Here is a 27525-nt window from a genome sequence, read left to right as displayed (position 1 = left end):
TCTCCCACAGTGGGTTCAGCCAGGCAAGAACCTCTCCTGCGAGATGAGACATAATGAAGGCTTCCTTAGCCTGATCGGAAGCAAACAGATGACCCAATAGTTCAAACCCTCGACACTGGGTGGGATCTCTGTCGAAGCGGTTGGGAGCCACCAGACGAGTTCTTTTACCAAATGCGAAGCCGGGTGTCTGGTGGCCAGCAGCTGAGGTGGTCACAGCCTGGACAGATGCGGACAAGACCATAGAGTCCATGAAAGCAGACAAGTTCCGCAGATACGTCATAATATCCTGCTGGTCTCTCAAGTGGGTGACTTCCTGATATAGCTCTGTGGCCGGAGGTGGTTAGGAGCCAGCGGGTTCCATGACCTGAGCAATCTATAATGAATGGAAAGGGAGGCACAGATGGTGAAGTGCACATTCTTTTATTGAAATTTTCGTGGAACCACGGGACCACTACCCAGGGGGGCTCAGAAGGGGGAGTGACAACACCAGCTCCACCTGCTTCTCTCCGTGCCAGCTGCTGCCCGCTATCCGCTTCAGCCGTTTATCTCCTGCCTGGTTCTCCGCTACTTGCAGGACCTGCCTGCCCGTCAGTCCGGCCAAATCAGCTTCCACGTACCCAGGGTCTAACTGGAGGTAGCACCTTGTGTCACCCGAACTTTCCATTCTGACCCTGTTTGAGGGGTCTTACTACTGGAGTCCGGAGCTCGCTTAGTCATGCCCCCTTCGGAGCCCTTCGGGTAGTGGTCCTGTGGTTCCACGAAAATGTCAATAAACGAATGTGCACTTCACCATCTGTGCCTCCGTTTCCATTCATAACAGAAATTATGTCCAATTTGCTATTTTTTTTCTTTTTTTTATGTACACAAATACACACAAAGGCAATAAACATTTATAACAAAACATATGTAACTGCAATCATTCTCTGAAATGCTTCATTTTCTGGCACAAATGAACAACCATAATTAATATTTAACAAAAGCGCATATGCGTTTTTTTTACCTTTGGATTTTCCGCATCTAATGCATATCTATTGGGAAAATCAGAACAGAAAACTCAGTGTACCGGCAAGAGAAGTTGACATACTGCAGATTTGAAACGCACCACAGTTCAGTTTATGCAGACTAAAATAAAAGCACAGCACGTATGATACTTCTATAAATCCCATCCACTTTGCTGGAATTGTAAGACACTGTGTTCTTACATCAGCAAAAATATGCATAGTCAAAAACGCACCAAAAGCTCATTGTGGTAACGTTGCCTTAAACGTTTTTGAGAAATTTGTCTTCAGGTGCATTCACTTGAGAAGGTTTGAATTAAGAAAACAATTACATTTGAAGAGTAGATTTGAAGAATCAATTCACAAATCGCATAATGCTCCAACAACAGGGAGGTCAGTCTAGGAAAAAACAAGTGTCAAATTGACTATTTTTAATGTGACCTGTGAGGAGCTGGACTTGTTCTAAGACTATTTGACCAATGGATGTAGAGCGAAATCGTTGGCTCTAGCACCGCTTACATAGTTATTATTGTGTTTAATTACAAACTCCGTAGGTGACCGTATCAGATGAGAAGAGGTAGAAGGTTTGTGGATGTAATCCGCGCTGCAGATTAAACTACAGGACCAAAGATATCCAAATGAAAGAAAGTGTTTTTTTTACTTTTAACGCGTTTCGAAGTTCAGATGACTTCTTCCTCAGGAACATAGGCTTTATTAAATTCAATCAGACACAATTCTGTCTGACGAATGGACCCAAGAAAATTCTAACGTCTAATGGAACAGTGCCTACCATGTGATTTTATCCAGTAAATCGGATTATAAAATGGATGTTATCATTCAAAATTCAACTTGTTCCACAAAAAATAAGACTTCATTTGCTATGTTGGCAGAAAAAAAAGTTATGGCTCTTTGAAGAAGGTGACAAAAAAACAAAAATAAATATGCTCTTTATGGGTTAAAGTAAAAACCAACAAACTCTGCGGAGGATTGGGAGAGCGGAAATGTGTAGATTAATTGGAAAGAACCCGACAGAGAGCTATTACCCTAAATCAGGAAACTTTAATATATGATAATGATTAAAGAGGAAAAATGAACAAATGATGTTCGTAGTTAATTGTAATAAACAGAACACACACATAAAACAAATAGTGAAGTATGAAGTTAAAATGTGAATTACTTTATTAGCTCTATGATTTGAAAATTACAATGTATTGGCCACACAAATAAATCCACAGAATGTCTGAAATGGATGTCAGAAAAAGGCCACGTTCATTCACTATTTGGTCAGCATTTTACATCAGTATCTGTAAGCCAAAATCAGGAGTGGAACAGTCAGAGGAAAAGATTAACAGAAACATGTCACTGTCACCACTTCTGTATTTATCACCCACTTCTGGTTTTGGCTTACAGATACTGATGTAAAATACCGACCAAACACTCAACGTGTGAATGTGACCAAAGACTAAAGGTCCCGTTACATTTAGCGATGCACCAGCGATCCCGACAACGATACGACCTGGTCAGGATCGCTGGTGCATCGCTAAATGGTCGCTAATGAGCTGCCAAACAGGCAGATCTCACCGGCGGTCGTTACTTACCTGTCAGACGGCAGCTCTGATGACGACTTCCTCCGGCGTCCATGGAGTCGACGACGGGAAATGGACCAGGACGATCTCGCGCGATCAACGATAACCAGCGGGGAGCCGGGTCGGAGGTAAGTGTCACATGTAGCGATATCGCTATGTGTAAAAGGCCCTTAAAACTATTATAATGTTTCTTTGTTGTCGATCAATTAATTCCACAGCATTTAAAAAGACCCAAAACATTTATTAAAATAATAAAATAGAATTATAAATTTGGGTTTAAGAACATAAATGTGATATTGGTAAAAAAAAAATGACAAGTGGTAAAACCAGTTTAAGATATTGTTATGTTTACACTAGTTATATCAGAGTTATTTGTCTAAGAAGTGAGTGGAATATACATTTCTCGCATTCAGTGTTTTACACTGAGAGATCTTTGATGCGCAATTAGATGTGAGTTGTGGTTGAAGCACACCACACGTGCGCTACATCAAAACAACTTCTCCGTTCTGTGAGTCTTCTGATTTTTATTCAGAATTGATTTTTGAGAACAAGATTTCCCACATTCAGAACATGAGTATGGCTTCTCTCTTGTGAGAACTTTCTGATGTGCAGCAACATGTGATTTTTTGGTAAAATATTTTCTACATTCTGAGCACGAAATGTCTTCTACCCTGTGTGACTTATTTGATGTGCATCTAAATGTTCCTTCTGTTTAAAAGATTGATCACATTGTGAACATGAAAATAGTTTCCTTCCTGTGTGAATTCCCTGATGTCGTAAAAGAACTGATTGCTGGCCAAAACATTTCCCACATTCTGAACATGAAAAGGGCTTCTCCCCTGTGTGAACTCTTTGATGTTCAACAAGATGTGGTTTCAACTTATAAGATTTACCACATTCTGAGCATGAATATGGCCTCTCTCCTGTGTGAGTTTTCTGATGTGTTACCAAACCAGATTTCTGGCCAAAACATTTTCCACATTCAGAACAGGAATATGGCTTCTCCCCTGTGTGAACTCTCTGATGTGCAGCAAGATTTGATTTCTGTGCAAAACATCTCCCACATTCTGAGCATGAAAATGGCTTCTCCCCTGTGTGACTTCTTTGATGTGCCACTAAACCGGTCTTCTGATTATAAGATTTACCACATTGTGGACATGCAAAGGGTTTCTCACCTGTGTGAAGTCTGTGATGTCTATTTAGATCTGATTTCTGGCTAAAACATTTCCCACATACTGAACATAAATAAGGCTTCAGCCCTGTGTGACTTCTTTGGTGTGCCACTAAAACTGTGCTCTGTTTAAAAGATTTACCACATTCTGAACATGAATATGGCTTCTCCGTTGTGTGTATTTGCTGATGTGTCACAAGATTGGATTTATGGTTGAAACATTTCCCACATTCTGAACAGGAGTATGGCTTCTCCTGTGTGTGAGTTCTCTGATGAGATGCAAGTTGGGATTTATGGTTGAAGCATTTCCCACATTCTGAACACGAATAGGGCTTAATTCCTGCATTAACGCTTTGATTTTGCTTCACAGTCTGCGGTGAACATAGGACCAACAGCAAAGGATAAGGTGATAGATCTTTGCTGTGAAGGGCCGAGTTTTCATACGGGTTAATAATGTGCTGTTCATTTGCAACTTGTGTGATCCCATGATCACTTGCTTTAAAATCTGAAGATTTTTGATGTCCTTCTTGGCTCGCAGCATAGTCACCTGCTAAGAATAAGCTCATTTTTATAAAGGCTTTCATAACAAATACAAGTCATGTACTCAGTTGTCTATTAATTACCTGATGAAGACAGCTAACAGATCACAATTTAATAGGCAGAAGTTTTTGATGTCTTTATTTTATTCAGCATGCTAAAAAGTTTAAATCTGCCTGTCACCACCCCCTTTCTAGTAAATTACTCAGTAGAAAATCATAAAGTCACCGATCGGTCAGTGTTATTTCATAGTATGTGTCTGTTTCACACCTTCCTTGACAGCCACACTTTTGCATTGTGCACAGGAGGGTAGTATGGTCTTGTACAAATTAGCCATGGCTTTAAAGTGAATCTTTCAGCAGGATTTTCTATGTAGTGTGACAGAAGCATAATCATGAGGGAGGCACAGAGACCCTGATTCCAGCAATGTATCACTTAGTTTACTAGGTGCAGCAGTTATGACAGTCAGTTTTCTCTGCAGCAGGTCTAGCATTGCTTCGTTGCTGAGCTGGATATAACCCCAACCAAAACTGTATAAATGTGTATATGAAAATGTGTATCAGACTTACGGAGCGCATTGGCATTTATATGAGAAATCACTTTTACAGCGTAAGGTTGTGGAGTGATGATCTGACACTCCATAGACTTATATTGTAAAAGTGACTTCAGGCTCACACATAAACCTTAGTGTGATTGAGAAAATCAGAATAGAAGTCACTTGATCCAGAGAAATGGAAATGGAGAAGACGGCTATCCATAAGTATATTGCCACACTTCCACTAGATATACATTTACGCAGGTTTAGACAATGAAAAGATTCATGGGTACACACCTTTAAGGAAAATAGAGTGCGAAACTCCAAAGATTACCATATATACTCTTGTATAAGCTGAGATTTTCAGCCCATTTTTTGGGCTGAAAGTCCCCCTCTCGGCTTATACATGAGTCATATACCGGGGGGGTCGGTGGGGGAGGGGGATCGGGGGTGTCAGAGATAATACTCACCCTTTGCAGCCCCCCTGCTTGTTCCATGTTCTCGGCGCTGCTGTGCTCTTCCTGCTTCAGCGGTCACATAGTACCGCTCATTAAACTCATGAATATGCGCATATTCATTAGTTTAATGAGCGGTACCACGTGACCCCTGAAGCAGGAAGAGCACAGCAGCGCCGAGAACAAGGAACAAGCAGGGGCTGTGCTGCAGAGACAAGCGCCCGGATGGGATGAGTATGAACGGGGGGGGGGGGGCATATTCACCTGTCCCCGCTCCAAAGCCAGCAAAGCTGATGAGCAGCAGGAGGTGAGTATACAGTTGTTGGTTTTTGTTTGTTTTTTTGCAACGGAGGCAGCGGCAGCAACATGATTGGGCCACTCACTGTGCAGCATTATCTGGGGCCACTCACTGTGCAGAATTATTTGGGGCCACTCACTGTGCAGCATTATCTGGGGCCACACACTGCAGCATTATCTGGGGCCACTCACTGAGTCACTGTGCAGCATTATCTGGGGCCACTCACTGTCCTCATTATCTGGGGCCTTTCACTGTGCAGCATTATCTGGAGTCACTAACTGTGCAGCATTATCTGGGGCCACTCACTGTGCAGCATTATCTGGGGCCACTCACTGTGCAGCATTATCTGGGGCCTTTCACTGTGCAGCATTATCTGGAGTCACTAACTGTGCAGCATTATCTGGGGCCACTCACTGTGCAGCATTATCTGGGGCCACTCACTGTCCTCATTATCTGGGGCCTTTCACTGTGCAGCATTATCTGGAGTCACTCACTGTGCAGCATTATCTGGGGCCACTCACTGTGCAGCATTATCTGGGGCCACTCACTGTGTAGCATTATTTGGGGCCACTCACTGTGCAGCATTATTTGGGGCCACTCACTGTGCAGAATTATTTGGGGCCACTCACTGTGCAGCATTATTTGGGGCCACACACTGTGCAGCATTATCTAGGGCCACTCACTGTCCGCATTATCTGGGGCCACTCACTGTGCAGCATTATATGGGGCCACTCACTGTGCAGCATTATCTGGGGCCACACACTGTGCAGCATTATCTAGGGCCACTCACTGTCCTCATTATCTGGGGCCACTCACTGTGCAGCATTATATGGGGCCACTCACTGTGCAGCATTATCGGGGGCCACTCACTGTGCAGCATTATCTGGGGCCACTCACTGTGCAGCATTATCTGGGGCCACTCACTGTGCAGCATTATCTGGGGCCACTCACTGTGCAGCATTATCTGGGGCCACTCACTGTGCAGCATTATCTGGGGCCACTCACTGTGCAGCATTATCTGGGGCCACTCACTATGCAGCATTATTTGGGGCCACTCACTGTGCAGCATTAACTAGAGCCACTCACTGTGCAGCATTATCTAGGGCCACTCACTGTGCAGCATTATCTAGGGCCACTCACTGTCCTCATTATCTGGGGCCACTCACTATGTCACTGTGCAGCATTATCTGGGGCCACTCACTGTGCAGCATTATCTGGGGCCACTCACTGTGCAGCATTATCTGGGGCCACTCACTGTGCAGCATTATCTGGGGCCACTCACTGTGCAGCATTATCTGGGGCCACTCACTGTGCAGCATTATCTGGGGTCACTCAATGTGCTGCATTATCTGGGGCCACACACTGTGCAGCATTATCTGGGGCCACTCACTGTGCAGCATTATCTGGGGCCACTCACTATCCTCATTAACTGGGGCCACTCACTGTGCAGCATTATCTGGGGCCACACACTGTGTAGCATTATCTGGGGCCACACACTGTGTAGCACTATCTGGGGCCACACACTGTGCAGCATTATCTGGGGCCACTCACTGTGCAACAAAACTGGGGCCACTCACTGTGCACCCTAGGCTTATACGCGAGTCAATAAGTTTTCCCAGTTTTTTGTGACAAAATTAGGGGGGGGGTCGGCGTATATACGGTATCTAATAAAGTGATTAACTTTTTTGATCCAGAGCTCCAGTGAAAAGGTGCCTTTATCCCCACTGGCTGCACTTATGATGCTAACGAATGATCCATCTAAAAAGTCATAACAATAAATGTTTGTTTTTTTTTAATTTTGAGGAGAAGGTCAATATTCATAGACCTTATATACAGTCAGGGCCGAAAGTGTTGGCACCGTTGAAATTGTTCCAGAAAAAGAAGTATTTCTCCCAGAAAATTACTGCAATTACACATGTTTTGTTATACACATGTTTATTGCCTTTGTGTGTGATGGAACAACACAAAAATACAGAGGAAAAAAAAGGCAAATTGGACTTAATTTCACACAAAACCGCCCAAAATGGGCCGGACAGTATTGTTGGCACCCTCAACTTAATATTTATTTTGCACCCTTTGGAATCAATAACTGCAATCAGTCGCTTTCTATAGTAGTAAGCTTCTTATACCTCTCATCTGGAATTTTGGACCACACTTCTTTTGTACACTGCTCCAGGTCTCTCATTTTTGAAGGCGCCTTCTTCATACAGTAAATTTAAGATCTCTCCACAGATGTTCAATGGGATTTAGATCCAGACTCATTGCTAGCCACTTCAGAACTCTCCAGTGCTTTGTTTCCATCCATTTCAGGGTGCTTCTTGAAGTAGGTTTGGGGTCATTGTCGGAAGACCCATAACCTAGGACGCAAGCTCAGCTTTCTGACACTCAGCACTAGATTGCAACCAAAAATACTTTGGTAATCTTCACATTTTATGATGCCTTGTAGTCAAAGCACCCAGTGCCAGAGGCAGCAAAACAATAACAAAATACCACCATATTTGACTGTAGGTATTGTGCTCTTTTGTTTGTAGGCCTCATACCATTTTTGGTAAACCGTAGAATGATGTGCTTAACCAAAAAGCTCTTTTTTGGTCTCATCTGTCCACAAGATGCTTTCTCAGAACGATTTTGGCTTACTCAGATTTTGACAAACTGCAGTCTAGCTTTTTTATGACTCTGTCAGCAGTGGGGTCTTCCTTGGTCTCCTGGCATAGCGTTACATTTCAACGGATAGTTCACACTTACACTAATTCAACCTGCCACCAATGTCCATGGAGATTAGCTACAGTGCCATGGGTTGCAAACTTGAAGATCATGTTGTGCGCATTGAACAAAGGAACATCAAGATTTTTTAAAATGATGCCCATGGTGGCCTCATTTTTGGAGTTTTTGTGCAATTATTTCCCTTGTTTTTGCTCTGTTTTTTTGTGTTGTTTCAATACACAATGTATACCAAAACATATGTAATAGCAATAATTTCAAGGGTGCCAACACTTTCGACCATGACTGTATATGCTTGATTTCTTCTGCATATAATGAAGAAAAGCGGGTTAATTCTACACTAAGAGAACCTTGGTAGGTATAATCCAAGAAAGTCCAGGTTTGGTGTAACAAAAAAACCTAGCTATTAAACTATAGAAAAAAAGAGAGTTCATATAGATTTTCTGAACTTGTCAAACTGATTGTTACTATCAGTTATTAGATTCTTTACAAGGACGCAGATCTGAGGATTTATAGGATGAAATATAGGCTGAACTGGATGGACAAGGTCTTTTTTTTGCCTTGCTAACTATGTTACTATCAGTTATTAGATTCTTTAGAAGGCTAACTATGTTAAACCATCTAAGCATCACTAGAACACCCAGAAACAGGCATGAAGGATCAGTAGGATGATGGAAGCAGAAGTCAAGTAAACAAATTTGTAAGCTTAACATAACAAGAACCAAATTAAGTTTTCAAAGAGGGACTTCAGGCCCAATAATTGTATTTAGTCTAAAGTCAGCCAGATTATCAAGTTAAGGACAACATACTTAAGCTCAAATGAGCCCCTTCACATCAAGATCTGAACCTCTTAAAAAACATTTCTAGTGTAAAGTACAGTAGAACATGTTCCAATCTTTAGCAAGATCCAAATTAGATTTAGCAAGAACCCTCACAATCTGTGGATTATAAATATTTACTTGAATATTTATAATCCACAGCTACTAAGTCTCCTCTCAGTCTTCTATTTTACAAGCTAAACATTCCCAAATCCTCTAACCATTCCTCATAGGACATTATTTGCAGGCTGGTCACCATTCTGGTAGCTCTTCTCTGAACTTGCTTAAGTTTGTTCATGTCTTTTTTTAAAATGTGGTGCCCAGAACTGGACCCACTATTCCAGATGAGGCCTGACCAAGGTGGAGTAGAGGGGGATAATTACTTCACATAATGTCTGCTAGAGCCACAACAGACTTCAAAAATAATCTAGAATTCAACCTTCACCGTGCTGAGTGACATGAGGATGGAAGCCAAATGATAACGAAGTCTTGACATATACAGAAATGAACATGTCACAACCATGTTGTGAGACATTCGTCAGTAATATTATGAGGTAGCAATCCAGACCCACATCAAGAAACAGCAGGCCACACAAAGTCACGAGGCAGTAAGATGCACAGAGCCACAAGGCAAAAGGTCACTCAAAGTCATGAATCAGAAATCCATCACGTCATCAAGCTAAATGCTAACTCAAGCTAAGAAGCCGAAAGCTAACGAAAACCACAATGAATCAGGCTAAACTAAGCAAAGCCAACACATCAAAGACTTAATCAAGTCATGAGGAAAAAAGACTGAATCCAGCTAAATCATAATGCCAAAGGTTAAACCAAGTCAAGTTAGGAGGCAAAAAAGCTACTCTAAGCCATACCATGAGACAGAGTCAATAGGCTAAATAAGAACCAAACTTAAGGCAGTTGTTAGGTGTCAGGTTCCTGCCACTGCACAGCAGGAATCCAGAGCCTTGCACTCAGCGGTCTCCCATTCTCCTTCGGCCGCAGTGGAGTCTGCTTAGCAGACTCGTTGGTCCAGGCGCTCTGCCTAAACCAGCAGTGTGGGATCGGTTGCTGCTGCCACCTCTGGTTCAGGTATGACAATGCAGCCTGGCCAGCAGCAATAGACTCCTGAATCTAAGTCCTTCCGTCGCTCCACTGAGCATGCTCATGGGACGATTCCCCATTGGGGATCGGGAGTCACCTGCTCAGGTCTTTCTCCAGTTCTGATTGGTCCATTAGGGGGATCTGGAAGGTTCCGGAAGGTCTCGGCTATAAAAGACTCACATGGCCGCTCGGCCATGCGCTAGTATAGACTCTAGTTGCTATATGTGTGGATGATGACGGATGCATGTACCTGGTAAATGACTTATTAAGATTCCCCTCCCTTGGATATTACGCATGTGGTTAGGGTATCAGTATTAGAGTCAGCGCCAGTCGGTGGCTAAGCTATAGGCCACAGTGCACATCAGTCCACAGCACTAGCGTCCGATGGTGTCGCCTACCATAGGGCACTATCGTACCGTGGGAGTCACTGTTGCACCGCTGCAGTCAGCCTTAGTTAGCGGCGTTCGCAGTTGCGACGCCGCACACTCAGTAGGTCTAGAGGGACGCTGGCACAGCGTCTTGGGGCCTGAGTCCTGTGACCATACACTGAGCGTTCATCTCCCCGAGCGTTGTGAGTTTTAACAGGCTCGGTATTTGTGTTCAGCGGTAGTGCGGCTCTGTGGCTCAACAGAGTTCGCCCTACGCACACCGGGTGACGTTTAACCCACGTGTGTTATACCACCATATGGAGCGTCCGCCATTACCTAGCAGCAGTGTAACACCTCTGCACGGTGGACCCCGGGCTGCGAACACATCTACTATTATTTTATAATTTGGTGCGTTCCGCCAGCCCTAACAGCAGCACATCAAACAGCAGTTGTCAGGTACTGGATTCAGGATATCTAGACTTCCCAAGTTAAGGTTAATAGCCCTTAACCGAAGTGGGCCAATAACTCAGTGAAGTCTCTACTAGGTGCTGCTTCAGAATACCTCTAAGGGTGTTCCATGATTCACTGTTGTACAAGGCACATGCTCCAATCTTCTTTGTGCAAAAGATAGGAAAATCAGTGAAGGAAAAAGTGGGAGGTGTCTCTTCATTTTGCTTTAGGCTTCCTACCCAGTAGTAGGGTGGCATGCTCCCTCATGGGTATCGGAGAAACTCATACAATTCTGAAATGAGTCAGAATTTAAAGCTAGAAGCCAAAGAAAATGGTCATCTGAGCCATTCATTTACCAAAATTTTTTTTGCAGTTGTATGATTTTATGTTCAAAATATGTATGAGTCTGAATGGAGCTAATAAATATCTAGTCATAAAAGTGGTCAAAAGACCTTAGCAGATGGTGTAGAAATAAACCTCATTTATGTACAAAAATGTTATGCCCATATCCCATCTGTATTTTAGATATATATTTTATTTGTGTTACCACCTATAACTGAATTACAAATTCATCCATATGTTATATCTATTTTGGCTGAAGGAGAGTAAATATACAATAAAAAAAACAGACAGAACGCAAAGCGAATGAGAAGAATCTGTGACTTCTCAGCATTTAGTGGATACTACTTACCTGGGTAGTGATATGTAGGAATCTCCTTTTTACACCACTCATCACCCCTCACATATGTCTCTGTAGTATTAATATGGGTCAGATCTTCACCCTGAAACAATATTTTAAAAAAGTCACAGACAGATGGAGAAGTCCCATCTATGATCAGCTCTAATCCTGTCATCTTCACTGTTCTCATTACACAAGTATAAAACATATAATACTGATGGATAAAACAAGACTGAGCACAAGACCTTCACAGTCGTCTACACATCATGGGAAGATCTCATGACACCTTCTTTCCATCTACCTGAGGAACATTGGGATCTTCTTGCTTACAGTCCCGTGGAAGAAGAGGATGGGGACATCTCTCTGGCGTTGTCCTCTTACTGGATAGATCTGGAGGAGACACATACAGGGACTGAATTCATTCTTTGCATACAGATTATAGGCCATGTGTATTTAGTCCTGTCTATTACCTGGTGATGTGAGGGGCTGGGGAACCTCCATCATGACGTCCTTGTACAGATATTTATGCCCTTCTAAATACTCCCACTCCTCCATGGAGAAATAGACAGCGACATCCAGACACCTTACAGGAACCTGACACATACAATGATACCGTCATCCCCCAATCCCTTCATAGTGTTACTCTATAATGTCCCAGCATTCCCAGCAGTGTCACCTCTCCAATCAGCAGCTCAATCATCTTGTAGTTGAGTTCTAGGATCTTCTGGTCATTGATGTCCTCATGTATCAGGGGGTGAGGTGGAGGCCCCAAGACTGAGCTCAGGAGTCTTCCACATCCCTCAAACACAGGGTTCTGACAGCGCTCACTAGAGGTCTTCTTCACTACTGTGTAATCCTGGTTATGGAGAGACACATTAATAAATCTCACTACAGACATTCCCAGAGTCCTCACCTCTCCAGTTCTGTCCATCTGCTATTCCCATAGATAAGAATGATGTAATGTGACGTCATCGGAATCTCTCACCTCTCCAGTAAGCCGGAAAAGGATCTCTAGGGTGAGGTGTAATATCCTCTCTGCCACCTTGTCCCTGTTCCTATCCATCCTTGATGGGTCAGGAAAATTGTAGAAACCTAAATGGAAAGAAAAATTGAAGATAAGTCTGGGTAAAACACATATCACATAAAATATACAATTACTAGAGCTGTGATGCAGGTATAAAACTATGAGGTAGAGCACTTCATATATCTAGAGGTCAGACTCAGAATATCTACCATATTTTTCGGACTATAAGATGCACCGAACCATAAGACGCACTCCAAATTTTCAGAAGGAAAATAGGGAAAAAAAATTAATGTGTCAAATGGAGGTCCATCTTACAGTCCGAGTTCAGCTTACCCGGGGGGGGGTGATCAGCAGCACTGGTGGAGCGGGGTCACAGGAGATGTTAAGTGATCTGGCGATAGGACTCCCATCCCAGGGTGTGGCAGGTGTTGTGGCCTTCGGGAAATCCCATCCCAGGCTGGTGCGGCAAGTTTGTGGTCCTCGGGGCTCCGGTGGAATCTAGTGAAAGCCCGGAGGCCCCGCATATCCATTGCAGCGATGCAGTGGCCTCTGAGAAAAATGGCTCCGGGGGCGGCGCATGCTCAGATTGAGATCTCGGCAATGAGACCTTGTCCCGTGATCTCGGGAGACGAGATCAATGGATGTGCGGGGCCTCCGGGCTTTCACAAAATGCCAGCGGAGTCCCCCCGCACCACCGCCGAACCTGCCACACCAGCCTGGGAAGGGAGTGTGATCATCGCCCGGCAGCGCTGGACCGTGACCGCCGCAGAAACGCCCGACTCTTGCTGCCGCCACAGTATTTGTAAGTATATTCTGACTATAAGACGCACCCCCATTTTCCCCTAAAATTTTTTGGGGAAAAAGTGCGTCTTATAGTCCGAAAAATACGGTATGTCTTCTTATTTGGGATCATGTGAGTTATAGATACATTCAGATATTTCCAGAATTCGATCTTTTCTTACTTTTGATTCTGCAGAAACCCTTACTGTTTCTCTTATTCATTCTCGTCTGGACTATTGTAACTCTCTACTAATCGGTCTCCCTCTTACCAAACTCTCCCCCCTCCAATCTGTCTTAAATGCTGCAGCCAGGATCATATTCCTCACCAATCGTTACACCGATGCCTGTACCTTATGCCAGTCCTTACACTGGTTACCCATCCACTCCAGAATCCAGTACAAACTTATTACCCTCACCCACAAAGCACTCCATGGCTCAGCACCAGCCTATATCTCTTCCCTCATCTCAGTCTACCACCCCACCTGTGCCCTCCGTTCTGATGATGACCTGAGGTTAGCATCCTCAATAATCAGAACCTCCCACTCCCGTCTCCAAGACTTTACACGTGCTGCACCAATTCTTTGGAATGCACTACCCAGGTCAATACAATTAGTCTCCAATCCCTACAATTTTAAGCGTGCCCTAAAAACGCATTTATTCAGACTGGCCTACCGCCTCAACACATTAACCTAACTATCCCTGGGTGGTCCAGTCAACAGTTTTACCATAACCAGGTTGGCCGCATCATGGTCCCACATGCTTTATGCATCTATTATCCCTCTGTGTCTGTACTGTTACATACTCAACACTATGGCTGGTCTGAATAATGAAGGCAACTAATACCACCCACCTTTCGTGTCTCCCTCTTTTTCCTCATAGATTGTAAGCTTGCGAGCAGGGCCCTCATTCCTCTCGGTATCTGTTATGACCTATGTGATTACTGTTATGCTGTTATGTCTATCGTCTGTACAAGTCCCCTCTGAAATGTAAAGTGCTGCGGAATATGTCGGCGCTATAGAAATAAAATTGTTATTATTATTTCAGCTGTTACACTATAAAGGTCTAAATTCTCAATGAAGAAAAATCCCTTTTCAATAAAAAAAAAAAGTGATAAAAAAATCCTATGATCTCCCAAAATAAAAAAAACAATGTTTTTTGACCATTAAAGCCCAATATAGGTCAATAGATAATTAAGGTTAATCTTGTAAGAAAATAAGTCTTTCTTGAGGACACCAAAACGGGAAGCAACCGGTGACGTTACAGAAGGGATCGTGCAGAAATGATCGATGACGGTGTAAAAACTGCTGATGTCTGAACTTGGACTTCAGTCACACACACTAAGAGGAAGATAATGTCCAAGTCAATATTTATCTACAGCGAAAGAAAAATTCCCTGGTGTCTTTAATTACGGCAATGGGAAGCAAAAAAGGCAATATTGTCGGGCACTGCGAGGAGGGAACAAGCCAGATCCAAATACGATAACTAAAATGGACTCCGTGTTTCTAAGACAGGCTGTCTCCTCCATCAGGTGCATACAAGCAGAAAGTCACCCTTGACCCTTGTAGGGGCAAGTGTTGATGTCACAATATATCTAAAATTAACCAATTATTTACAAATTCAATTTCCATATAAAAATCAAGACATTATTCATAACATTCTAACAGTAAATTTTGATGATGTGTTGTCTACCTGGATTGGGGTGCCCGGAATTTACCGCCTTTTTTTTTTGTTTGCTTCCTTCCCTCTCATGGTCGGCTCGGGGCAATGAGCACTGTGTGACTGCGGAGGGGGCAGCAGTAATCTGGGGTATATTTCATGGAGATCCAGTGTTGTACATGGTGAGCACCACTCGCTTACCTATCTTACCGATACACACATGGAGCGCTTCTATTTGTTATTTTTCTTTAAATTAATGCAGTGACCCCCTATTAATGGGTTAATACTGTCTTTTTATATGCAACCAAGAAAAAGAGAAAAAAAATGACTGTCATGTTCAGGGCTCCTTTGTCTGCGGATACATCAGAGAACTACACGACCTCTTCTTTATGGACAGATTGTCTGCAAGGAATAAAGTAACCGGAGACGTCCGACCTTGTTATTTAGACTGATCAGACTCATCAACACAAATCAAAGGTCCAATTTTTTTATTTTCCCAAGGGTAGCAAGAGAAATTGGACCCCAAAAGTTGTTGTGCAATTTGTTCTGAGTACGCTGATACCCCATATGTGGGAGAAAACATGGGCACACGTTGGGGCTTGGAAGGAAAGTAGTGACGTTTTGGAATGCAGACTTTGATGGAATGGTCTGCGGGTGTCATGTCGCGTTGGGAGAGCCCCTGATGTGCCTAAACAGTGGAATCCCCCCACAAGTGACCCCATTTTGGAAACTATACCCCCAAGGAACTTATCTAGATGTGTGGTGAGCACTTTCAACCCCCAAGTACTTCACAGAAGTTTATAATGCTCGGGTGTGAAAATAAAAAAATCATATTTTTTCCACAAAAATTATATTTTTGCCCCCAATTTTTAATTTTCCCAAGGGTAACAGGAGAAATTGGACCCCAAAAGTTGTTTTGCAATTTGTCCTGAGTAGGCTGATACCCCATATGTGGGGGTAAACCACTGTTTAGGTGCATGGCAGAGCTTAGAAGGGAAGGAGCACCGTTTGACTTTTTCAACGCAGAATTGGCTGGAATTGAGATCAGACGCCATGTTGCGTTTGGAGAGTACCTGATGTGCCTGAACAGTGGAAACCCACCAATTCTAACTCCAACCCTAACCCTAACACACCCCTAACCCTAATCTCAGCCCTACCCCTAGCCCTAACCCTGCCCCTAACCCTAATGGGAAAATGGAAATAAATACATTTTTTAAATTTTATTATTTTCCCTAACTAAGGCTGGTTTCACATTAGCGTTTTTTGGCGCAGCGCATCGTGCGCGTCTATGCGCATGCGTACCTATGTTTAACATGGTGTGCGCATGGTCTAGCGTTTGCACGTGTTCGTATGCGTTTTCGTGAGCATGTGTTTTTTGTAGTGTGTGCCTAGGCGCGCCAGACGCAACCTGTTGCATTTTTGGCCTGTCCAACGGCGTAAAAAAACGCATGCGCACGGAATGCGACAAAATAACACATTACAGTCTATGAGAACGCAAGCGTGCTCATGGACATGTGCACGCATGCGTTTTAAGAGTTAACATGGATAGAAACTGGTTAAAATGCATGCACCTAAAAAACGCAAACGCATGCAAAACGCATGATGCGTTTTTTGCATGCATTTCTATTGCGCATGAAGCGCAGCGCTAAAAAATGCCAATGTGAAAGTAGCCTCAGGGGGTGATAAAGGGTGGTTTGATTTACTTTTTATGGCGGTTTTTATATTTGGCAGCTGTCATAGGCTAAAAGACGCTTTTTATTGTAAAAAGTTTTTTTTGAGAGCTATAATTTTTCAATATTTTGACCTGCAGAGTCATGTGAGGTCTCATTTTCTGCGAGACAAGTTGATGTTTTTATTGGCACTATTTTCGGGCACGTGACATTTTTTGATCGCTTTTTATTCCTATTTTTGGGACACAGAATGAACAAAAACCAGCATTTTATGAATTTCTTTTGGGTGGGCTTTTATACCCTTCTGCGTGTGGTAAAATTGATAAAGCAGTTTTATTCTTCAGGTCAGTACGATTACAGCGATACCTCATTTATATCTTTTTTATGCATTGGTGCTTTTATACAATAAAACAATTGGAGAACAAAAAGGAAATCCAGCAAGAACTCAGCAAACCAGGGTTGGTGTAAAATGATGCTTTTCTTTATTTCTTCAACAAGGTAAAAAAAAACGACCCACAAGGATCAGAAACCAGAGTGCATGGCAGAAATAAACGCAAATGGGACTACGCGTTTCGGCGGCCTAATCAGGTTTGGACCGTGAAGAAGGCGGATTAGGCCACCGAAACGCGTAGTCCGTGCAGGTACTTGATTACCCGGTGGGAAAGACCCATGAGTCTCATTGCTGCAGCTGGGCACTGACACACATACAATAAAACAATTATACAAAAAATAATTATTTTTGCATCGCTTTATTCTGCGAGCCATAACTTTTTTTATTTTTTTGCTGATGACGCTGTACGGCGGCTCGTTTTTTGCGGGACAAGATGACGTTTTCAGCGGTTCCATGTTTATTTATATCCGTCTTTTTGATTGCGTGTTATTGCACTTTTTGATCGGCGGTATGGTGATAAAGCATTGTTTTTTACCTTGTTTTTTTTTTTTTTTGAGGGGAGAGCCGGAGAGCTAACTACGCCTAAAGCAAGAAAGGGGAAATCTAAACTGTCCCAGAGCAGACCCCAAAGGAATAGATAGCCCCCAAACATATATTGTCGGAGAAACAAGATGGAAACACAAACGCAGGTAGAAAAATAGACTGAGCAAATGACAGGGCCCACACTGACTAGACAGGATAGGAAACGATAGACACTGTCTGCAATCACGCAAAAACCCTGTAAAATGTCCAACACGTCTGATGCAAAAAACCCTGAAGTCACACGACTTCGCCTCCCACTATATCAGCACTCTGGTAGATTCTGAAAGCAAAGCAATAGAGACCAATCTAACAAGGGGCAAAACAAACTGGCACAAGCAGCAACATATGGGCAGTGATTCAGCATAGCCCCAGCCGGAGCTGGCTGACCCGCACGAAGCAAGAATAGACAGAACCTGAACAAATGCAAACAGAAAAGCAAATGAATCACTTAGCTGGACAATGCAGGGACAGAGCTGGATACATCAGACCTCAGGAGGCAAGGCAGTAAAAAAAAATCAGCAGGGATAGAGGGCGTCGGCTGTCTTAAATCCCAATCTGAAGACCCAGATCTCCAATCGTCCTCCTCCTCATCAGATGGCAAGCCTCTGTCAATCAAATCAGCTCCACTACCTCCAGTAACCACCAGAGGGAGCCCAGAAAGAGAACCTGCAACCCCTCTGTCAAACCGACTAGCTCCACTACCTTCAGCAATAACCCGAGGGAGGCCAGACAGCGAATTCACAACAGTACCCTCCCCTTGAAGAGGGGTCACCGAAGCCTCATCCACGCCACCAGGCCGATCAGGATGGGCCCGGTGAAAAGCATGAACCAATCTTTTGGCATGAATGTCAGAAGCAGAGACCCAAGAATTATCCTCCTGGCTATAACCCTTCCATTTGACCAAGTACTGGAGTCTCCGTCTAGCCAAACGAGAATCCAATATTTTCTCTACCTCATACTCCAAATTGCCCTCAACCAATACAGGATCCGGAGGCGCCGCCACAGGAACCACTGGCTCCACAAACCTCTTCAACAAAGATTTGTGAAACACGTTATGGATCTTAAACATAACTGGAAGAGGCATTCGGAAAGAAACGGGATTAAGGATCTCCAGAATCTTATAAAGGACCAATGAATCTTGGCTTGAATTTTGGAGACAAAACCTTCATAGGAATATTCTTTGAAAACAACCAAACCATATCACCCACTTTAAACCGGGGACCAATGGTCCTATGCCGGTTAGAAAACCGTTGGGCTTTCTCCTGGGAGTGGGACAACTTGTCCACCACTTGTTCCCAAATCTGCTGCATTCTCTCTACCACAGAGTCCACACTTGGGCAGGTCGAAGGTTCCTCCTGCCCTGAGGAAAATCGAGGATGAAACCCAAAGTTACAAAAAAAAGGCGACATCAAAGTGGCAGAACTAGCTCTATTATTTAGCGCGAATTCGACCAAGCGCAAAAATGAGACCCAGTCATCCTGATCAGCAGATACGAAACATCTCAAGTAGGACTCTAAAGTCTGGTTTGCTCTCTCAGTCTGCCCATTGGTCTGAGGATGAAATGCAGTGGAGAAAGATAACTGAATTCCCAGTTTGGAACAAAAAGCTCTCCAAAATCTGGAAACAAACTGAACTCCTCTGTCCGACACAATGCTCTCAGGAATCCCGTGCAATCGAACCACCTGTAGTAAGAACAAGGGCACCAACTCAGAAGAAGATGGCAACTTTGGGAGTGGTACAAGATGGACCATCTTAGAAAATCTATCACAGATCACCCAGATAACAGTCTTTCTCTGAGAAACAGGAAGATCGGAAATAAAATCCATTGAGATATGGGGTCCATGGCCTCCTGGGCACCGGCAGGGGCATCAACAACCCACTAGAATGAGAACAAGGCTTGTATCGAGAACAAGTCCCACAGGACTGCACAAAATTCCTGACATCACAAGACAAGGCAGGCCACCAAAAAGACCGACTCACCAAATCTCTGGTACCAAAAATACCTGGATGACCAGCCAACGCAGAGCAATGAATTTCAGACATTACCCTTTTCCTCCACTGATCAGGGACATACAATTTTCCCATAGGGCAACGTTCAGGTTTGTCCTCCTGAAATTCCTCTAGGGCACGTCTCAAATCGGGTGAGATGGCGGAAAGAACTACACCCTCATTTAGAATGGTAGTAGGTTCGGTCACATCAAGAGAGTCCGCAAAGAAACTCCTAGAAAGGGCGTCCGCCTTAACATTCTTAGTGCCCGGAAGAAAAGAGACCACAAAATTAAAACGCGTGAAAAACAAGGCCCACCTAGCCTGTCTAGGATTCAAGCGCTTGGCTGACTCAAGATAAATCAAATTCTTGTGGTCGGTGAGGACCACAACTTGATGTCTAGCTCCCTCCAACCAATGTCTCCACTCTTCAAATGCCCATTTCATGGCCAGCAATTCCCGATTCCCCACGTCATAGTTACGTTCAGATGGGGAGAATTTTCAAGAAAAGAAGGCACAGGGATTCATCTTAGAAGTCACCGGATCTTTTTGGGACAAAACGGCTCCTGCACCAATCTCAGAAGCATCTACGTCCACCTGAAATGAAAGTGAGACATCAGGTTGCCGTAGAACCAGAGCAGAAGTGAATCTCCGCTTAAGCTCCTGAAATGCCGAGACTGCCTCTGGAGACCAATTCACCACATCAGCGCCCTTTTTCGTCAAATCAGTCAGTGGTTTAACAATACCAGAAAAATTACTTATAAATTTACGGTAGAAATTAGCAAACCCCAAAAACTTCTGGAGAGCCTTCAAAGAAGTGGGCTGAACCCAATCATAAATGGCCTGTATCTTGGCCGGGTCCATTTCAATAGCAGACGGGGACAAAATGAATCCCAAAAATGAAATCCTCTGTACACCAAAGAGGCACTTCGATCCCTTAACATACAGAGAATTTTCCCTTAAAATCCGGAACACAGTCCGGACATGTTCCACATGAGAATCCCAATTACTGGAAAAGACCAAAATATCATCCAGATAAATGATCAAAAACTTATCCACAAAGTCCCGGAAAATATCATTCATAAAAGATTGGAAGACAGAAGGGGCATTAGTGAGCCCAAAAGGCATCACCAGGTACTCAAAATGTCCCTCCGGAGTATTAAACGCCATCTTCCATTCATCTCTGTGCTTGATGCGAATAAGATTATACGCCCCCCTGAGGTCAAGCTTGGTAAACCAACAGGCACTTTTAACTCTGGAAAATAAATCAGAAATCAGGGGTAACGGGTACTGATATTTAACAGTGATTTTGTTAAGGGAACGATAGTCAATACATGGCCTTAATGAACCATCTTTCTTGGCCACAAAAAAAAAAAACAGCACCTAAAGGTGAAGAGGATGGTCTAATATGACCCTTCTCCAATGAGTCCTTGATATAAGATCGCATAGCATCATGTTCAGGTACCGATAAGTTGAAAAGCCGACCCTTGGGAAATTTACACCCGGGCATTAACCCAATTGCACAGTCATAACTCCTATGAGGAGGCAAAGACGCAGACTTACTCTCACTAAATACATCAGAAAAATCAGCCAAATAGTCAGGAATTTCATGAGACTGGGGAGAGGTGGAGAAAACAGGAGTGTCACTAAGTACACATTGACAACCCCAACTCACCACAGACAAAGATTTCCAATCCAAAACAGGATTATGAGTCTGCAACCAAGGAAACCCCAGAACTATAGTATCATGCAAATTGTGCAACACCAAAAATTTACAATTTTCTTGATGGTCCGGGGCGACCCGCATTATCACCTGGGTCCAAAACTGGGGTTTATTCTCCGCCAAAGGAGTATCATCAATACCCCTCAAAGGGATAGGAGTCCGCAGGGGTATCATGGGAAAACCACAATGTTTAGCAAAGTCCAAATCCATCAGATTCAAAGCTGCTCCTGAATCTACAAAAGCCTTAGCAGAAAATGTAGACAACTTAGGCTGTACACTGCCCACCGCAAATGTGTGAGCAAAGCACTTTTCTCGTTTAGTGCAGACAGAAATAGTTTGACAGGCGTCCCCACAGAAAAAACACAGCTTATTACGCCTTCTAAACTCCTGACGTTGTGCCCTAGACAAAACCCTATCACATTGCATAGGTTCAGATGTTCGTTCGAAAGGCAGCAACGCCTCTCGTATAGTCCTATGTTCACGTAAACGCCAATCAATTTGAATGGCCAATGACAGTCGTCCAGACCAGAGGGAACAGGAAATCCCATCATAACATCCTTTACGGTTTCTGCCAAACCCTTCCGAAAGAGAGCTGCTAAGGCATCGTCATTCCATTTAGTAAGGACCGTCCACTTTCGGAATTTTTGACAATATAACTCTGCAGAATCCTGACCCTGGTTCATTGCCAATAAGGTTTTCTCAGCTTGATCAATAGCATTAGGTTTATTATACAACAACTCCAAGGCTTGAAAAAACGCGTCCACATTAGCCAAAATAGGATCTCCGGGTGTCAAAGAAAAGGCCCAATCCTGGGGATCGCCGCGCAGCAGGGAGATGACAATTTTAACCTGCTGCACAGAGCTCCCCGATGAGTTAGGTTTCAAAGCAAAAAAAGTTTACAATTATTCCTAAAATTCAAAAATTTAGACCGATCCCCAGAAAACACATCAGGAGTAGGGATTTTTGGTTCAACAGCAGATGATTGAGCGAGAAAGGCAGAAATTCCCTGCACCTCAGCAGCAAGCTGCTCAACACGATCAGACAATTGCTTAGTCTCCATTTGGAAAAAAAAAAATCTCCTCCTGCAGCCCCAGAAAAGAAAAAGAGGAAAAATATACAAAAAAATTGACACTTTTTTTTTTTTTTTAAATTCTTTCCTTCTATAGAGTACCCTAGAGTCTGCAGTTAGGCTGGTGATTCTGTTATGAATGGGTCACCGAGGAGGAGAGCAGGCCCAAGCTGAGCCACAGAACACCAGAGAGGTTGGTAACTAAGCGGATTGCAGACCCCTGATCCTATCCACACAACTAGCAGTAGCCGTGGAGCGTACCTACGATGATCCTAGACGCCTCGGCACAGCCGGAGAGCTAACTACGCCTAAAGCAAGAAAGGGGAAATCTAAATTGCCCCAGAGCAGACCCCAAAGGAATAGATAGCCCCCAAACATATATTGTCGGAGAGACAAGATGGAAACACAAACGCTGGTAGAAAAATAGACTGAGCAAATGATGGGGCCCACACTGACTAGACAGGACAGGAAAGGATAGACACTGTCTGCAATCACGCAAAATACCCTGTAAAATGTCCAACACGTCTGATGCAAAAAACCCTGAAGTCACACGACTTCGCCTCCCACTATATCAGCACTCTGGTAGATTCTGAAAGCAAAGCAATAGAGACCAATCTAACAGGGGGCAAAACAAACTGGCTCAAGCAGCAACATATGGGCAGTGATTCAGCATAGCCCCAGCCGGAGCTGGCTGACCCACACGAAGCAGGAATAATGTAGACAGAACCTGAACAAATGCAAACAGAAAAGCAAATGAATCACTTAGCTGGACAATGCAGGGACAGAGCTGGATACGTCAGACCTCAGGAGGCAAGGCAGCAAAAAAATCACCAGCAGGGATAGAGGGCGTGAGCTGTCTTAAATCCCAATCTTAAGACCCAGATCTCCAATCGTCCTCCTCCTCATCAGGTGGCAAGCCTCTGTCAATCAAATCAGCTCCACTACTCCAGTAGCCACCAGAGGGAGCCCAGAAAGAGAACCTGCAACCCCTCTGTCAAACCGACCAGCTCCACTACCTTCAGCAATAACCCGAGGGAGGCCAGACAGCGAATTCACAACAGGGCTCACTAAAGAGGTTAACTGGTGGGACAATTTTATAGGGCGGGTCGATACGGATACGGCGATACACATATTTAGTATTTTTATTGTTTTTTTATTTACAAAAAAAAAGAATTTATTAGGGTTTTTTATTTATTTATTTAGGATTCTTTTAAAAAATTATTTTTACACTTTTTTTTTATCTTTATTATATTGTCCCAGTGTGGGACATAACTATATATTGTCAGATCACTGATCTGACACTTTGCAGTGCACTGTGTCAGATCAGCGATCTAGCAGGCACTGCAGGAGGCTTTCTTAGCACCTGCTCTCAGCAGGCACTGAGAAAGCCGCCTCCCTGCAGGACCCCGAAGGCCCCTGTGGCCATATTGGATCCGGGGCCTGCAAGGAGGTGGCCCTCGGAACAGCGCGATCATATCGCTCTGTTCCGAGGGGCTCAGGAAAGCACGCAAGGAGCCCCCTTCCTGCTCAATTCTTCCCTGTGCCCCCGGTACACTGTGATCATGTTTGATCACAGTTTGCTAGGGGTTAATGTGCCGGGGGCGGTCCATGACCGCCCCTGGCACATAGTGCCGGGTGTCAGCTGTGATAATCAGCTGACACCCGGCCACGATCAGCGGCGCTCACCCCGTGAGCGCCACTGATCGCGTTAGACGTATTCTTTCGTCCATGGGACTTAAGTCCCAGGTCACATGGACGGAATAGTACATCCAATGTATGGAAGGGGTTAATCATGGTGTATCTGGTGGTACACCATGATTAAGGTTTGTTGCTGAAACGCATTGGTTTCACACACTTGGACCTTTTTGTTTTTCTGTTACCCACACTGGTTGCATGCTTTTAGTGGTTCTAATAAAAGTTTTTATTCTACTTAGCAAGTAGATCATTTCACCGCTGGAGACTATTTTCCTTTCTTTGCTATTTGACTATGCCTGAGACTGGGGTGGCTCCGTGCGGAGGATTTCCACTTACAACGTGCACAATATACTGGTGAGCTGACTTTCCAATTCCCTCTTCTCTTTCGTTATATATCAAATACAAAAGGTGCCTCAGATCACAAGAACACCTCCAATATATTACCACCATTAGGGGGTGATATCACCTGGTCAACATGTCTTTGTGTAATTTAAATACAAAGTGTGAACGAAGAATAATCAGGATGTCATTATTATCCTTTTTAAGCATATTGTAGGGAAAGAACACATTGATTAACACAGGTCTTTGTTCACAAGGTGAGACATAGTCTCCTACGGATTAGTGGGGGAGATGTATAGCTGAAGTCCCAAAATGGGATATAAAGGACCCAAGTGGGAAATAAGGGGGAGGACATGGATGGAAGAGAGATGTTGGGAGATGGAGGTGCCAAGGAAGAAATATCTCATGATGGATAAAACCAGTGAGCTGTCTCAAGACCTTGGCAACATTATTGTTGCAAAACATAGTGATGGCAAGGATTACAGAAGAATTTCCAAACTACTGAAGGTTCCAGTCAGAACTGTTGTGGCCATAATCTAGAAATGGAAAGAACATAATTTCACTATAAACTGCTAATGACAAGATTCTCCCCGCAAGATTTAAGACAGAAGAGTGAAAATAATTATCTGTAGAGTTGTCCAAGAGCCAAGGACCACCTGTTGGAAGCTACAGAAAAACCTGGAATCAGCAAATACAATTGCTTAAAAAAAACAACTATATGTAATGAAAAAAAATAAAAAATATTACACCTGCGCTGGCTGACTGAATCCTACAATGACCACCTAAGTAGGTCATGAATGAGTAGTGTACTTACTTCCTGTAAACTGTGGGGCTGCAGATGGATCCAGCGTGTGCCATATATGAAAATGGCTGTACCCCGATGGAAACCGGAGACGCAGCACCAAGGAGGCGTCCCTCCTGTAGACGGTGCAGGAGCGTCTCTTCAGCTGACAGCCGCTGGACACGCTAAAAGATGGCGGCGCGCTCCGGCCGAGAGGCGCCGCCGGCGTGTAGCGGCAAGGAGGGAGGAGAACCAGGTGACGTCACCGGGGAAAAGAAGGAAGGGAGCGCGTACAGGCCAAATGCGCCCCCTTCCTTCTTTTCCCCGGTGACGTCACCTGGTTCTCCTCCCTCCTTGCCGCTACACGCCGGCGGCGCCTCTCGGCCGGAGCGCGCCGCCATCTTTTAGCGTGTCCAGCGGCTGTCAGCTGAAGAGACGCTCCTGCACCGTCTACAGGAGGGACGCCTCCTTGGTGCTGCGTCTCCGGTTTCCATCGGGGTACAGCCATTTTCATATATGGCACACGCTTGATCCATCTGCAGCCCCACAGTTTACAGGAAGTAAGTACACTACTCATTCATGACCTACTTAGGTGGTCATTGTAGGATTCAGTCAGCCAGCGCAGGTGTAATATTTTTTATTTTTTGTCATTGATTTTCCCTTGGGTGTGCACAGACCCTGGGTATTCGCCAGCAGCGGCTCTATTGCACATATCTACCATTACTTGTATCAGGTAGCGCCGGTGTATATTTGTCATTCAACTATATGTAATGCACTCAACCTCCATGGAGTGTATGGATGCTCAGCGTGCAAGATTCCATTGCTAAACAAAAATAATGTTTAAGCATATTTAAAGTTTGCTCAATAACATTTAAACAAGCCTGTGAAATACTGGGAGAATATAGTCTGGTAGGATGAGACCAAAATTGAACTCTTTGGATGCCATAATATCACTATGTTTGGAGGCCAAAAGGCACTGCAGATCACCCCAAAACACCATACCAACAGTGAAGTTTGAAGGTGGGAACATCATGGTGTGGAGATGTTTTTTTTTTAGCAGATGGCACAGGCATACAATATAATTGAAGGATGAATGGACAAATGTACTGAGACATTCTTGATAAAAATCTGCTGAAATCTAACAGGATAATGAAGATGAAATGAGAGTGGACATTTCAGTAAGACAATGATCCCAAACACACAGCCAAGGAAACTCAATTGGTTTCAGAGAAAGAAAATAAAGCTGCTAGAATGACCCAGAAAATCATTTGACTAGAAGCCAATAGAAAACTTATGGAAGGAACTAAAGCTCAGAATTCATAGAAGGAGCCCACAGAACCATGAGGATTTGAATAGTATTTGTGTGGAAGAATGGGCCAAAATCACACATGAGCAATGCATGCTACTAGCTTCTCCATACAGGAGGCATTTTGAAGTGGTCATCACCAAAGGGTTTTGTACACAGTATTAAATAAATATAATTTTTTACTTTTTCCTTATATCATTTCTCATTATTACACATAACTCAATTTAAGGACATCCATGGTTTGAATTCTTTGATTTATTTTCCTGTGTGGATTGGGTGGGTTGCTACCAACATCTGGTGAGAATTTCATGTCAAAATCACCTTTAGAGATTAATTTACTTGGTAAATTGGTGACGTGTTTAATACTTATTTCACCCACTGTACATCGCCCATTCTGGGGCCCTTCCTGGTATATGTCCCCCATCCTGGGCCCCTTCATTGTAAAATGTCCCCATCCTGAGATCATCCTAGTATGTATGTCCTTCTTCCTGGGCCCATCCTCTAATATTTGTCCCCCATCCTGGCATATATGTCCCTCATTCTGAGCCCCTTCCTGGTGCATATGCTGAGTGGTACCAGGCTGCAAACCAAAAGAAAATGAAATCTTGAGATAGGAAAAGACAGGCCACGACTATGTTGTGAGGCATTGGGAGAGTCACATCATGAGGCAGCAGTCCAGAACCACATAAAAAAAAATAGAATTAAGACTTACCGGTAATTCGGTTTCTAGAAACCTTCCACGACAGCATAGGAGGATGTCTCCACGCCCTAATGGGGGACAGGAAGCACGAGAGGTTAAAAGGTCCCTC

At 43.8% G+C, this 27525-nt stretch overlaps 1 protein-coding gene across 2 annotated transcripts in view; it reads right to left on the bottom strand.

The window, feature by feature from the left end:
• Positions 1 to 2804: 2804 nt before the first annotated feature.
• Positions 2805 to 27525, bottom strand: part of LOC141055798 (uncharacterized) — a 32774-nt gene continuing 8053 nt past the window's right edge. The window contains exons 7-12 of one of the 2 annotated variants that reach the window (XM_073552510.1): positions 12700 to 12806; positions 12391 to 12570; positions 12185 to 12308; positions 12016 to 12104; positions 11727 to 11817; positions 2805 to 4305 (exon numbers count right to left, since the gene is read on the bottom strand). In XM_073552510.1, coding sequence (XP_073408611.1) covers positions 3251 to 4305; positions 11727 to 11817; positions 12016 to 12104; positions 12185 to 12308; positions 12391 to 12570; positions 12700 to 12806 — 1646 coding nt within the window. In that variant the 3' untranslated portion in view covers positions 2805 to 3250. The remainder of the gene's footprint in view (positions 4306 to 11726; positions 11818 to 12015; positions 12105 to 12184; positions 12309 to 12390; positions 12571 to 12699; positions 12807 to 27525) is intronic. The other variant, XM_073552511.1, reaches the window with a different exon arrangement.

This window comes from Dendrobates tinctorius, unplaced genomic scaffold (genome assembly GCF_039654945.1).
Source record: "Dendrobates tinctorius isolate UK_male_01 unplaced genomic scaffold, ASM3965494v1 ptg000192l, whole genome shotgun sequence".
NCBI classification, from domain to species: Eukaryota; Metazoa; Chordata; class Amphibia; order Anura; family Dendrobatidae; genus Dendrobates; species Dendrobates tinctorius.
Note: the sequence above shows the minus strand (reverse complement) of the source record. Positions and strands in the feature narration are given on the sequence as shown.